This window comes from Salmo salar, chromosome ssa14, assembly GCF_905237065.1.
Source record: "Salmo salar chromosome ssa14, Ssal_v3.1, whole genome shotgun sequence".
NCBI classification, from domain to species: domain Eukaryota; kingdom Metazoa; phylum Chordata; class Actinopteri; order Salmoniformes; family Salmonidae; genus Salmo; species Salmo salar.
The window spans coordinates 41,151,249-41,166,245 of NC_059455.1; the positions used below are offsets into that span (position 1 = coordinate 41,151,249).

The window sequence follows — 14,997 nt, forward strand, 5'->3', positions numbered from 1 at the left end:
ACTCATCTTTTACAGGGAAAAGTCTCAGAGCCGAAAAGCAAGAAGCTTCAGGTGATTATAATGGTTTGGTTCCAGACTGGACTGGATTGGTGGGGTTTGTGATGTGGGATGGTTACGGTCTGATAAGTCACCAGTTGATTAAAACAATGAGCCCAAAACCAGATCAAGAGGACACACTTAATGCGTGCCAAATGGCACCCTAGTCCCTGTATAGTAAACTACCTTTGACCAGGACCCATAGCTCTCTGGTTAAAAGGAGTGCATTATATCAAATCAAATCGGAATCATCATGGAACTCTAGTCACTTTAATAATGGAGCACTAGACACTTTAATAATGTTTACATAATGCTTTACTCATTTCATATGTATACAGTGGCTTGCGAAAGTACTCACCCCCTTGGCATTTTTCCTATTTTGTTGCCTTACAACCTGGAATTAAAATGGATTTTTGGGGGGTTTGTATCATTTGATTTACACAACATACCTACCACTTTGAAGATGCAAAATATTTTTTCTTGTGAAACAAACAAGAAATAAGACAAAAAAATGAAAACTTGAGCGTGCATAACTATTCACCCCCCCAAAGTCAATACTTTGTAGAGCCACCTTTTGCAGTAATTACAGCTGCAAGTCTCTTGGGGTATTGTCTCCATAAGCTTGGCACATCTAGCCACTGGGATTTTTGCCCATTCTTCAAGGCAAAACTGCTCCATCTCCTTCAAGTTGGATGGTTTCCGCTGATGTACAACAATCTTTAAGTCATACCAAAGATTATCAATTGGATTGAGATCTGGGCTTTGACTAGGCCATTCCAAGACATTTAAATGTTTTCCCTTAAACCACTTGAGTGTTGCTTTAGCAGCATGCTTAGGGTCATTGTCCTGCTGGAAGGTGAACCTCTGTCCCAGTCTCAAATCTCTGGAAGACTGAAACAGGTCTCCCTCAAGAATTTCCCTGTATTTAGCGCCATCCATCATTCCTTCAATTCTGACCAGTTTCCCAGTCCCTGCCAATGAAAAAAATGGTGTTCTCGGAGTGATGAGAGGTGCTGGGTTTGCGCCAGACATAGCGTTTTCTTTGATGGCCAAAAAGCAACATTTTAGTCTCATCTGACCAGAGTACCTTCTTTCATATGTTTGGGGAGTCTCTCACATGCCTTTTGGTGAACACCACGGCTTAAAGTGATCCTATGGACAGATACTCCAATCTCTGAGCTTTGCAGCTCCTTCAGGGTTATCTTTGGTCTATTTACTGCCCCTCTGATTAATGCCCTCTTTGCCTGGTCCGTGAGTTTTGGTGGGCGGCCCTCTCTTGGCAGGTTTGTTGTGGTGCCCTATTCTTTCCATTTTTTAATAATGGATTTAATGGTGCTCCGTGGGATGTTCAAAGTTTCAGATATTTTTTTATAACCCAGCCCTGATCTGTACTTCTCCACAACTTTGTCCCTGACCTGTTTGGAGAGCTCCTTGGTCTTCATAGTACCACTTACTTGGTGGTGCCCCTTGCTTAGTTGTGTTGCAGACTCTGGGTCCTTTCAGAACAGGAGTATATATACTAAGATCATGTGACAGATCATGTGACACAGATTGCACACAGGTGGACTTTATTTAACTAATTATGTGACTTCTGAAGGTAATTGGTTGCACCAGATCTATTTAGGGGCTACATAGCAAAGGGGGTGAATACATATGCACCACTTGTCCGTTTGTGAATTTTTTAGAATTTTTTTAAACAAGTTATTTTTTTAATTTCACTTCACCAATTTGGACTTTTATGTGTATGTCCATTACATGAAATCCAAATAAAAATCTATTTAGATTACAGGTTGTAATGCAACAAAATAGGAAAAACGCCAAGGGGGGTGAATACTTTTGCAAGGCACTGTATACTGTATTCTATTCTACTGTAATTTAGTCAACGCCACTCTGACTTTGCTCATCCTAATATTGGTATATTTCTTAATTCCATTATTTTACTTTTAGATTTGTGTGTATTGTTGTGAATTGTTAGATATTACTGCACTGTTGGATCGAGGAACAGAAGCATTTTTCTACACCCGCAATAACATCTGTTAAATACGTGTATGTAAATAAACATAAATATAGGTTGTATTTACAATGGTGTTTGTTTTTCACTGGTTGCCCTTATCTTGTGGCAACAGGTCACAAATCTTGCTGCTGTGGTGGCACACTGTGGTATTTCACCCAGTCGATATGGGAGTTTATCAAAATTGGGTTTGTTTTCAAATTCTTTGTGTGTCTGTGTAATCTGAGGGAAATATGTGTCTCTAATATGGTCATACATTTGGCAGGAGGTTAGGAAGTGCCGCTCAGTTTCCACCTCATTTTGTGGGCAGTGTGCATATAGCCTGTCTTCTCTTGAGAGTCTGGTCTGTCTACAGCGGCCTTTCTCAATAGCAAGGCTATGCTCACTGAGTCTGTACATAGTCAAAGCTTTCCTTAAGTTTGGGCTCTCTCTCTCTCTCTCTCTCTCTCTCTCTCTCGCTTCACAGGGAAAAGTCTCAGAGCTGAAAAGCAAGTAGCTTCAGGTGATGATAATGGTTTGGTTCCAGACTGGACTCGGGGGTTTGTGATGGGGGGTGGTTACGGTCTCTGTCTCTCTCTCTCTCTCTCTCTCTCTCTCTCTCTCTCTCTCTCTCTCACAGTGTGGATGCACACACACACACACACACACACACACACACACACACACACACACACACACACACACACACACACACACACACACACACACACACACACACACACACTGCTGGTCTGTGAAAGGTCACTGTCCAAGTACACAACAGAAAGAGAGTAGCGTGCCCATCTGCAATGCAGTACTTGGCAACCGAGCATGACCGTTACAAAATCGCCATGTCAACTGCGTTAGTTAAGCTGGTGGAGTATGGGAAATTGAGTCCTGAGTTCCAAATTCCCTGGGCAACTGTCTCTGTAATATCACACCATGTCACTTGGTTCACTAAGCTTGTAGCATCCCAATCTCCACTTTTTAGATTCCATTGCAGATACAAGTGGTAATTTCAGAGAGACTTGTTAGAAATGAGTCTAGTAGTTTTTTGTGTGAAACTGGTATAACTCTTCCTTATAAAGATGTAGAATCATTAAGTCTGGAAGAGACAGTCTCCAATGATGAGAGCAACAGCTTGTTTCAATTAAAATAAAATCTCCATGACAACTGTGAATTAATCTAATAGCGTATTATCACGTTATGGTTCCATCGCTCTATCGGCTCTCTCTGCTCCCTCTTCTCTCTCTTCTCTTCTCTCAATTTCAATTTCAATTTAAGGGGCTTAATTGGCATGGGAAACACGTTAACATTGCCAAATCAAGTTAAATAAATAAACAAAAGTGAAATAAACAGCAAAAAAATAACAGTAAACATTACTCTTTCAAAAGTTCCAAAAGAATAAAGACATTTCAAATGTCATATTATGTATATATACAATGTTGTAGGCTACCTGCCAGGGAAGCAGGTAGCCTAGTGGTTAGAGGGTCGGAAATGTTGAGCCTTCTTCACCACGCTGTCTGTGTGGGTGGACCATTTCAGTTTGTCCGTGATGTGTACGCCGAGGAACTTGAAACTTCCCACCTTCTCCACTACTGTCCCGTTGATGTGGATAGGGGGGTGCACCCTCTGCTGTTTCCTGAAGTCCACGATCATCTCCATTGTTTTGTTGACGTTGAGTGTGAGGTTATTTTCCTGACACCACACTCCGAGTGCCCTCTCCTCCTCCCTGTAGGCCGTCTCGCCGTTGTTGGTAATCAGGCCTACCACTGTACTATCGTCTGCAAACTTGATGATTGAGTTGGAGGAGTGCATGGCCACGCAGTCATGGGTGAACAGGGAGTACAGGAGAGGGCTGAGAACGCACCCTTGTGGTGTCCCAATGTTGAGGATCAGTGGGGTGGAGATGTTGTTTCCTACCCTCACCACCTGGGGGCGGCCCGTCAGGAAGTCCAGGACCCAGTTGCACAGGGCGAGGTCGAGACACAGGGTCTCGAGCTTAATGACGAGTTTGGAGGGTACTATGGTGTTAAATGCTGAACTGTAGTCGATGAACAGCATTCTTACATAGGTATTCCTCTTGCCCAGGTGGGTTAGGGCAGTGTGCAGTGTGATTGTGATTGCATCGTTTGTGGACCTATTGGGGCGGTAAGCAAATTGGAGTGGGTCTAGGGTTTCAGGTAGGGTGGAGGTGATAGGATCCTTGACTAGTCTCTCAAAGCACTTCATGGTGACGGAGGTAAGTGCTACGGGGCGATAGTCATTTAGCTCAGTTACCTTAGCTTTCTTGGGAACTAGAACAATGGTGGCCCTCTTGAAGCATGTGGGAACAGCAGACTGGGATAAGGATTGATTGAATATGTCCGTAAACACACCAGCCAGCTGGTCTATGCATGCTCTGAGGACGCGGCTAGGGATGCAGTCTGGGCCGGCAGCCTTACGAGGGTTAACACGTTAAAATGCTTTACTCATGTTGGCTGCGCAGGTTTTGGTAGCGGGCTGTGTCGTTGGCACTGTATTGACATCAAAGCGAGCAAAGAAGTTGTTTAGTTTGTCTGGGAGCAGGACATCGTGGTCCGCGACGGGGCTGGTTTTCTTTTTGTAGTCCATGATTGACTGTAGACCCTGCCACATACCTCTCGTGTCTGAGCCGTTGAATTGCGACTCTACTTTGTCTCTATACTGACGCTTAGCTTGTTTGATTGCCTTGCGGAGGGAATAGCTACACTGTTTGTATTCGGTCATGTTACCAGTCGCCTTGCCCTGATTAAAAGCAGTCGTTCGTGCTTTCAGTTTTGCACGAATGCTGCCATCAATCCACGGTTTCTGGTTGGGGAAGGTTTTAATAGTTGCTGTGGGTTCAACATCCCCGATGCACTTGCTAATAAACTCGCTCACCGAATCAGCTTATTCATCAATGTTGTTGTCCGACGCTATGCGGAACATATCCCAGTCCATGTGATCGAAGCAATCTTGAAGCGTGGAATCAGATTGGTCGGACCAGCGTTGAACAGACCTGAGCATGGGCGTTTCCTATTTTACTTTCTGTCTATAGGCTGGGAGCAGAAGTCGTGGTCAGATTTTCCGAAAGGAGGGCGGGCAGGGCTTTGTATGCATCGCGGAAGTTAGAGTAACAATGGTCCAGGATTTTTTTTCTGCTCAGGTAGCGCATTCGATATGCTGATAAAATTTAGGGAGTCTTGTTTTTAAATTAGCCTTGTTAAAATCCCTAGCTACAATGAATGCATCCTCAGGATATGTGGTTTCCAGTTTACATAGAGTCCAATGAAGTTCATTTAGGGCCATCGATGTGTCTGCTTGGGGGGGATATATACAGCTGTGATTATAATCGAAGAGAATTCTCTTGGTAGATAATGCGGTCGACATTTGATTGTAAGGAATTCTAGGTCAGGTGAGCAAAAGGACTTTGTCACGTCCTGCCCATAGAAAGCATTTATTTTCTATGGTAGAGTAGGTCAGGGCGTGACAGAGGTTTCTGTCTAGTTTATTTATTTCTATGTTGGTTCTAGTTTTTTTTCTATGTTGGGATTTTTGTCTAGTTTTTGTATTTCTATGTGGGGTTCTAGTTTCTGTATTTCTATGTTGTTTTTTGGGGGGGATGATCTCCAATTTGAGGCAGCTGGTCATCGTTGTCTCTAATTGGGGATCATATTTAAGTTGTTGTTTTTCCCACTAGGTTTTGTGGGAGATTGTTTTGAGGTAGTGTATGTTGCACCTCTTCGTCATGGTTTGTTATTTTGTTTAGTAGTTTATTTGTATGTCTTGCATGGTTTCACAGTTTAAATAATATGTGGAATGATACACACGCTGTGCCTTGGTCTCCTTCTTTGTACAACAAACGTGACAGACTTGAGTTCCTGTATGTTGTTATGATCACACTGATAGCGTGTCTCGAGTGAGCCACGTTTCCGTGTAACGTTCTTTGTTTCAATCTCTGATGTCTCTCTGGAAGGCAACTCTTGCTCGGATTTCGTCTACCTTGTTGTCAAGAGACTGGACGTTGGCGAGTAGTAAACTCGGGAGCGGTGCGCGATGTACCCGTCTACGGAGCCTGACCAGAAGACCACTTCTGCCCCTCTTGCGGTGCCATTGTTTTGGGTCGCCGGCTGGGATCCGATCCATTGTCCTGGGTGGTGGTCCAAACAGAGGATCCGCTCCGGGAAAGTTGTACTCCTGATCGTAATGTTGGTAAGATGACGTAGCTCATATCCAATAGTTCCTCCCGACTGTATGTAATAAAACCTAAGATTACCTGGGGTAACAATGTAAGAAATAATAAATAAAAAAACAAAATACTGCATAGTTTCCTGAGAACGCGAAGCGAGGCGGCCATCATTGAAAATAAGAATTTGTTCTTAACTGACTTGCCTCGTTAATTAAAGGTTAAATAAATAAATAAATACAACTCCCACTGTTTCAGCAGTGATACAAACATCCTACAGTACATCTGCATATCATTAAGCCTCAATTAGTTATTGTGTAACATCAAATGAGTGGAAACGTTTCATATAAAACCATTATCACTCTTATTCAAGCAATTATTATGTAACTTTTAAGCCTAAGGTTTAGATACTCTAGAAACCACTAAAACTGCATACAGGCAGTAATCCTACTTCATGTTGTCATAAGGAAGCAGAAATGGTAACATACACACATCCACGTAAACCTACAACATATATAACTCATGAATAAGTACTCTATAACTCATGAATAATTTATGATGCTTTATAATGCTGTCCGGACACTAGTAGTTAGTTATAAATACAAACAGAAAACACACGCACCAAGCATTAAACTCTATATAGCTCTATATATAGTAATGAATTCCTGCTCTACTTGTGAATAAGATATCATAAACACAAATAAACCCAAAGCTCTAAAATGCAGTTGATCAAATACAGTTAAGACAATATAACACACTTAATAATTCAATCAATTATTGTTCACACACCTGCAGGGGGATTTAACTCTAACTAACCGAGCGCAACAACCGTTTTGGGCTAGAAATCGCTACACACTTTTAAACGTGCACCAGTGAATGAGAAACGCTCAATAACTTACTACACACCTTTAAACGTGCACCAGTGAATGAGAAACGCTCAATAACTTACTACACACCTTTAAACGTGCACCAGTGAATGAGAAACGTTCAATAACTTACTAGACACCTTTAAACGTGCACCAGTGAATGTGAAACGCTCAATAACTTACTACACACCTTTAAACGTGCACCAGTGAATGTGAAACGCTCAATAACTTACTACACACCTTTAAACGTGCACCAGTGAATGTGAAACGCTCAATAACTTACTACACACCTTTAAACGTGCACCAGTGAATGTGAAACGCTCAATAACTTACTCATAAACACTCTGGCTCATTACTCAATGATTAATAACTCAATTAAACACATTCATAGAAGCTATTATTGCCACTATTACACAACAACAATCAGTCCAAACATCCCTGTACTGCTACGTCACGTCACCGAGGGGTGGAGACACATGAACAGCTCATTAGCTCACACTCACAGGCTCATTAGTTAATGCTCTATAATGCCTTACTAATGCTTTATAGCACATTATCGAGCTGCTACAACAATACATTGAAAACACTTGAATTAGTTAATCATCAAATATTTAACTAAACATTTATAACACATGAATAAGCTATCTTTACCACTAGCACAACAGGGATCTCTCTACGTACCGCTACTTCATGCCAGGGATCTCTCTATGTACCGGTACTTCATGCCAGGGATCTCTCTACGTACCGGTACTTCATGCCAGTGATCTCTCTACGTACCGGTACTTCATGCCAGGGATCTCTCTACGTACCGGTACTTCATGCCAGGGATCTCTCTACGTACCGATACTTCATGCCAGGGATCTCTCTACGTACCGGTACTTCATGCCAGTGATCTCTCTATGTACCGGTACTTCATGCCAGTGATCTCTCTACGTACCGATACTTCATGCCAGTGATCTCTCAACGTACCGGTACTTCATGCCAGTGATCTCTCTACGTACCGATACTTCATGCCAGGGATCTCTCAACGTACCGGTACTTCATGCCAGTGATCTCTCTACGTACCGGTACTTCATGCCAGTGGTCTCTCAACGTACCGGTACTTCATGCCAGTGAGCTTGGCGGTGGACTCCTTAAGGTTGTGCTGGTAGCGGTGGGTCAAGGAGCCCAGGCTGCGGGCGATGAGGGCCACGGTACGGAAGCGTGCCCGCGCCTGGCTGGCCGTGTTGGGGCTGGTGGCGTTCTGCTTGCTGTGACCTCCATTCCCCGGGGGCCTCAGCCCTCCTCTTCCTCCGTCTTGGTCCGAACATGCAAACGACACCTGCATGGCAGTGGCTGTCCTGGCGTTGGTTGTACTTCTGGTGGCTGTACTGGTGGTGGCTGTACTGGCGGTGGCTGTACTGGCGTTGGTTGTACTTCTGGTGGCTGTACTGGCGGTGGCTGTACTGGCGGTGGTTGTACTTCTGGTGGCTGTACTGGTGGTGGCTGTACTAGCGGTGGTTGTACTTCTGGTGGCTGTACTGGCGTTGGTTGTTCTTCTGGTGGCTGTACTGGTGGTAGTAGTGGTGGGCTACTGGGGCTGATTTCCCTGCCTTGCTCCAGTCTTTACTGGGCTGTATGTGTCTCTAGTGTCTTGCTCCAGTCTTTACTGGGCTGTATGTGTCTCTAGTGTCGTGCTCCAGTCTTTACTGGGCTGTATGTGTCTCTTGTGCCTTGCTCCAGTCTTTACTGGGCTGTATGTGTCTCTAGTGTCTTGCTCCAGTCTTTACTGGGCTGTTAGTGTCTCTAGTGCCTTGCTCCAGTCTTTACTGGGCTGTATGTGTCTCTAGTGTCGTGCTCCAGTCTTTACTGGGCTGTTAGTGTCTCTAGTGTCTTGATCCAGTCTTTACTGGGCTGTTAGTGTCTCTAGTGTCGTGCTCCAGTCTTTACTGGGCTGTTAGTGTCTCTAGTGCCTTGCTCCAGTCTTTACTGGGCTGTATGTGTCTCTAGTGTCTTGCTCCAGTCTTTACTGGGCTGTATGTGTCTCTAGTGTCTTGCTCCAGTCTTTACTGGGCTGTATGTGTCTCTAGTGTCTTGCTCCAGTCTTTACTGGGCTGTATGTGTCTCTAGTGTCTTGCTCCAGTCTTTACTGGGCTGTATGTGTCTCTAGTTTATTTGTCTCTCGTGGGCTTTAGTGGTCCTGCACTTCTCTGTTTTGTCTAAAAGTCCCTGGAGGTGCTCTCTGAGTCAGTCCGATGGTGCTCTCTGAGTCAGTCCGATGGTGCTCTCTGAGTCAGTCCAATGGTGCTCTCTGAGTCAGTCCAATGGTGCTCTCTGAGTCAGTCCGATGGTGCTCTCTGAGTCAGTCCGATGGTGCTCTCTGAGTCAGTCCGATGGTGCTCTCTGAGTCAGTCCGATGGTGCTCTCTGAGTCAGTCCAATGGTGCTCTCTGAGTCAGTCCGATGGTGCTCTCTGAGTCAGTCCAATGGTGCTCTCTGAGTCAGTCCAATGGTGCTCTCTGAGTCAGTCCGATGGTGCTCTCTGAGTCAGTCCAATGGTGCTCTCTGAGTCAGTCCGATGGTGCTCTCTGAGTCAGTCCGATGGTGCTCTCTGAGTCAGTCCGATGGTGCTCTCTGAGTCAGTCCACTGTTTGGAAGAGGACCTATAGTGGTTTGTTTTTACTCTTCAGAGATGTCGTCACATTTGTTCTTTCTTCTTTGTTGTTGTTGAGTTTGGTTGAATTACTGTTTGAGATTAGAACACAGATTCACTCCCCTTGTCTCTTGTTGCTGCAATTAACAGCAGTCAAAAGGTGCTGTGAAGAAAATCATACTGCTGAGTGTGTGAGAGAGGGGGGAGACTGAGGGGGAGGACAGCATGGGTGAGAGGAGGTTCACACAGATTAAGCCTACGTGTCCTTGTCGTCTTTTTCACAGTGTGTGTGAATGAGATGATACAGAGGTGTGAGACAATGAGTCTCTCTCTCTGTCTCTCTCTCTCTCTCTCTCTCTCTCTCTCTCTCACTCTCTCTCACTCTCTTTTTATGTCTCCATTTGTCTCTCTTTCTATCCTGCTATCCTTATTGTTGTTTCTCTCACGCTTTCTTTTTGTCTTCGTTCTACCTATCTCTGTCCCTCTCCCTACCTCTCAGTCTCTCTCTCTGTCTCTCAGTCCCTCTCTCTGTCTCCCCTCCTCTCCTCTCAGGGTAGTCAGTACCAATGAGGAGGTGGGGGGTCTCCGTTGCCCTCCAGCGTCCGCTAAACCCTCCAGTCAAGAACCAGGAACGAGGGGAGTGGGACTGCACTGCACACAGAGCAACACACACACTCTCACTCTCACACAGCCAAATCTTCAGTCTTCCAAATCTACCAACTGTCACATACAGATACACTCTAATTGACTGCCATGAACACTCACACACAGTCAAATCTTCAGATGCAGAGAAACACACATTTTACACCAAGCCAGATATCCACAACGTTGGAGACTAAAGGAATGAAGAGATTCTTCATGGATTGTCCTCAAACTTCAAGGAGAATCGAGCTGTGCTGTGAGGAAAGCAGGAGTCCCATGAAGACTTGCGTCCCACCAGGACATTTGATAGTGCAGAGACCTGATTTGCTGATAGCTTCCTATCTAAAAGTCCACCATGCCGAAGAAAGAGGAACAGCTTCCAATGCTCTGCTCAGAAGCAAAACATGGCAAAACCGCTTGATTCCGAAACCCCAGAATGAGGAGTAGGAGGAGGGAAAAGGACGACGCATCATCCCTCTCTTCTGGAAGGAGAGGGCAGGAGTACAATGAGAGGGGGAGTGATGAGCCGAGGAGGAACGTGTGGTGGTGAGAGCGAGTGAGGGAGCGAATGAAAGAGAGAGAGAGGCTGCTGCCTCTGACTGGCTGAAATATCTGCAGTGTTTTCTTACTAGCGACACTGACAGAGAGATGAGAACACAGCGTGGATGGAAGTGACAGAGCCATGCACCTGTGTGTGTGTGTGTGTGTGTGTGTGTGTGTGTGTGTGTGTGTGTGTGTGTGTGTGTGTGTGTGTGTGTGTGTGTGTGTGTGTGTGTGTGCGCACGCATGTGTGCGTGTGTGCGTCAGAGAGAAGGAGAGAAATAAAGAGATTTTATAGCAATGTATTTGTTGAGGTAAGCTGATAAGCCTGTTAACAAATGTATTGATCACAGGGCCACGTGTAGGACGTGTGTTACTTCCACGCTTCAGATCTAACAACACTATGGAAGTCAGTAAGTTACGTAATAATCACCCAATACCTACATACAACTCATTTTGGTTACTGACTGATTCATTGAAACAAGCATCACAACATGTCATTTAGTACCACGTTTTTTTACCAATTCAACTGACTTCTTTGAAATGATCAACCAACTAACACCAGCAGAATCAGTGCTGTGAAGTACACCTTAACCCTGTTCTACCCTGCTTCTGCTATGCTCTGTTCTACCCTGCTTCTGCTATGCTCTGTTCTACCCTGCTTCTGCTATGCTCTGTTCTGCTCCGTTCCACCAGAGCTGCTCTGTTCTGCTCCGTTCCACCAGAGCTGCTCTGTTCTGCTCCGTTCCACAATAGCTGCTCTGTTCTGCTCCGTTCCACCAGAGCTGCTCTGTTCTGCTCCGTTCCACCAGAGCTGCTATGTTCTGCTCCGTTCCACCAGAGCTGCTCTGTTCTGCTCCGTTCCACCAGAGCTGCTCTGTTCTGCTCCGTTCCACCAGAGCTGCTATGTTCTGCTCCGTTCCACCAGAGCTGCTCTGTTCTGCTCCGTTCCACCAGAGCTGCTATGTTCTGCTCCGTTCCACCAGAGCTGCTCTGTTCTGCTCCGTTCCACCAGAGCTGCTCTGTTCTGCTCCGTTCCACCAGAGCTGCTCTGTTCTGCTCCGTTCCACCAGAGCTGCTATGTTCTGCTCCGTTCCACCAGAGCTGCTCTGTTCTGCTCCGTTCCACCAGAGCTGCTATGTTCTGCTCCGTTCCACCAGAGCTGCTCTGTTCTGCTCCGTTCCACCAGAGCTGCTATGTTCTGCTACGTTCCACCAGAGCTGCTCTGTTCTGCTCCGTTCCACCAGAGCTGCTCTGTTCTGCTCCGTTCCACCAGAGCTGCTCTGTTCTGCTCCGTTCCACCAGAGCTGCTCTGTTCTGCTCCGTTCCACCAGAGCTGCTATGTTCTGCTCCGTTCCACCAGAGCTGCTATGTTCTGCTCCGTTCCACCAGAGCTGCTCTGTTCTGCTCCGTTCCACCAGAGCTGCTATGTTCTGCTCCGTTCCACCAGAGCTGCTCTGTTCTGCTCCGTTCCACCAGAGCTGCTCTGTTCTGCTCCGTTCCACCAGAGCTGCTATGTTCTGCTCCGTAACACAATAGCTGCTACGTTCTGCTCCGTTCCACCAGAGCTGCTATGTTCTGCTCCGTTCCACCAGAGCTGCATGCACGCGTTTCTTTACTCCAGCCTCCCCCACAGAGCACTGATGTGACAACTCAGGATTTCACAGTTCATTGAGCACAAGCAAACCCCAGGGCCATGGTAAGACTTATTTATATCCTTTATGAATTAATTTGATAATTCTGAGATGTAGTAGTAGGCATCCTCATCTCTGATGGCTCTAATGGTTGATGCTGGATGAGATATCTTCTCTGGTGTGAAATATGATTCATCTGTCAATGGATGAGATATCTTCTCTGGTGTGAAATATGATTAATCTGTCAATGGATGAGATATCATCTCTGGTGTGAAATATGATGAATCTGTCGATGGATGAGATATCTTCTCTGGTGTGAAATATGATTCATCTGTCAATGGATGAGATATCTTCTCTGGTTTGAAATTTGATTAATCTGTCAATGGATGAGATATCTTCTCTGGTGTGAAATTTGATTAATCTGTCAATGGATGAGATATCATCGCTGGTGTGAAATATGATTAATCTGTCGATGGATGAGATATCTTCTCTGGTGTGAAATTTGATTCATCTGTCGATGGATGAGATATCTTCTCTGGTGTGAAATTTGATTCATCTGTCAATGAGGGATAAGAGCTGATGTGTGAATAATATATCTATCTGTCGGTTTATGTTGCAGTTTAATGACCCACAGCGCCCTCTAGTGGCCTCATAGGATGAACGTTAATAATATTTTTCAAAATGTCACAATTAATAAACTTAGCTTTTTTTATTCGCCTAAAATCAGGTGTTTCTCTGTCAAATGGTTGTTAACTCAACCAAATGGGTGGCAAACTCAAAATGTAACACCTTTAAACTCTATATCTGACATGGTAGAGGAGTTATTTTTTCTGCCCATAACCATGTGTGTGAGGTGTATACTTTTGTTTCAAAGTAGATTTGTTAAATACTACCAGGTCACTGCAGTAAAAGGTTCAATCAGAATGTTTATCTTTTGGTTGCCGTGCCAAAGGGCTTTGCTTCTTCTTGAATCTAATGCTTACTTGATGTAAAGTAGCCCAATGGGAAAATGAAGATTAATTATTATTATCTTGTTTGTATTCAACAAACTACAGTAGGTGATAAAAAAAAGAACGAAAAATGTATTTCATTCAAATTTAAACATAACAAAATGGTCCAAAACAAACTTTGCAATGTACTGCATCAAATATGCAACAAGATTTTCACAGAGAAAATCAGTTTGACCTTCATTTGAGCCAGTTTGCTACAGCAGGAAAATAATCGTGCAGGAAGGGGTTGATACATTTTTTGTTAGGGCAAATCAAGTCTGATATTTTAAAGTAAAAATTACAAACTTTAGAAGACATTTTAAACCTTCAATACATTACAAGTTGGCATTTCCTGCTGTGCAGGAAAATTCTAAGCAACAAAAGAGTGGTTAAATGAAGATCCTACATCGGTACGAACAAGGGGCGAGGCTTTAGGTATATTTAAGCTGTGAGAGAGATTCAGTCCAGTGATTTCTTTTGTTTAACCTTTATTTAACTAGGCAAGTCAGTTAAGAACAAATTCTTATTTACAATTACGGCCTACACCAGCCAAACCCAGACAACGCTCAATTGTGCACCGTCCTATGGGACTCCCAATCACGTCCGGTTATAATCGCGTCCGGTTGTAATCACGTCCGGTTGTGATACAGCCTGGATTCGGACCAGGGTGTCTGTAGTGACACCTCTAGCACTGAGATGCAGTGCCTTAGACCGCTGCACCACTCGGAAGCCCATTGTAGGTAGAGGTTGAACATAATGCTCAGATGCCCGCCACGCACATGCTTAAATAACTGTAATCCAAAACGTCATCCTTGTCAAACCCATTTAAAAGTATGTCAACTAGAACTGACACATTGTAGGTTGGGAGAATCCCCAACAGGCAATGATGGCTCTGATTATACCCCGGCTAAGTACTTTACCACAGTAAGAATCTATAAATGAGTTGTGCAACTGACGAGAGAGATTAGAATGTCACCGAGACAGTGACACAGCACGTACAAGAAACTGTGATAACCACACAGAGGAATATTACAATGCACAATTAGGTTGTTATAGAAACTCCACAAAAAGTTGAAGCATCTGGGCTTTGTGCTCCAGGAATGATACATAGGGCTAGATTCCATCAGATTGACATGCGCACAGCGTTTTGTTTGGTGGTGTCGGAGGTGGAACTGCATGCGTTAGAGCTCTCTAATGCACAAGCGGCTCGTTGCGTTACTTTATCGTGGACACTGCCATTGGATGCAACGAAACTACACCCCACTATAATCTGACAAATCCCATGAAGCCGCGTTACAAGTTCATGCAGCCGTGTACCAAGTTCAAACACTTGAATTAGACTGATAGGCTATAGATTCCCCATCTAAATGAACATGAAAACATGCATTATCCTTACATCAATGGTTTGACATTTGAGAGTCATTATTTCCAACAGCGATAAAGCCTACACTTTCTAGCTCCATTTTGAACTTCTAACGTAGTA

The 14,997-nt window shown here is 44.5% G+C and overlaps 1 protein-coding gene across 1 annotated transcript in view; it reads right to left on the reverse strand.

Annotated features, from left to right (window-relative positions):
• kcnab1b (potassium voltage-gated channel subfamily A regulatory beta subunit 1b) overlaps window positions 1-8,405 on the reverse strand; it is an 82,138-nt gene extending 73,733 nt beyond the window's left edge. Inside the window, exon 1 of the mRNA XM_045694379.1 lies at window positions 8,176-8,405. Within this exon, the coding sequence (XP_045550335.1) occupies window positions 8,176-8,405 (230 nt within the window). The remainder of the gene's footprint in view (window positions 1-8,175) is intronic.
• Between the last annotated feature and the right edge of the window lie 6,592 nt (window positions 8,406-14,997).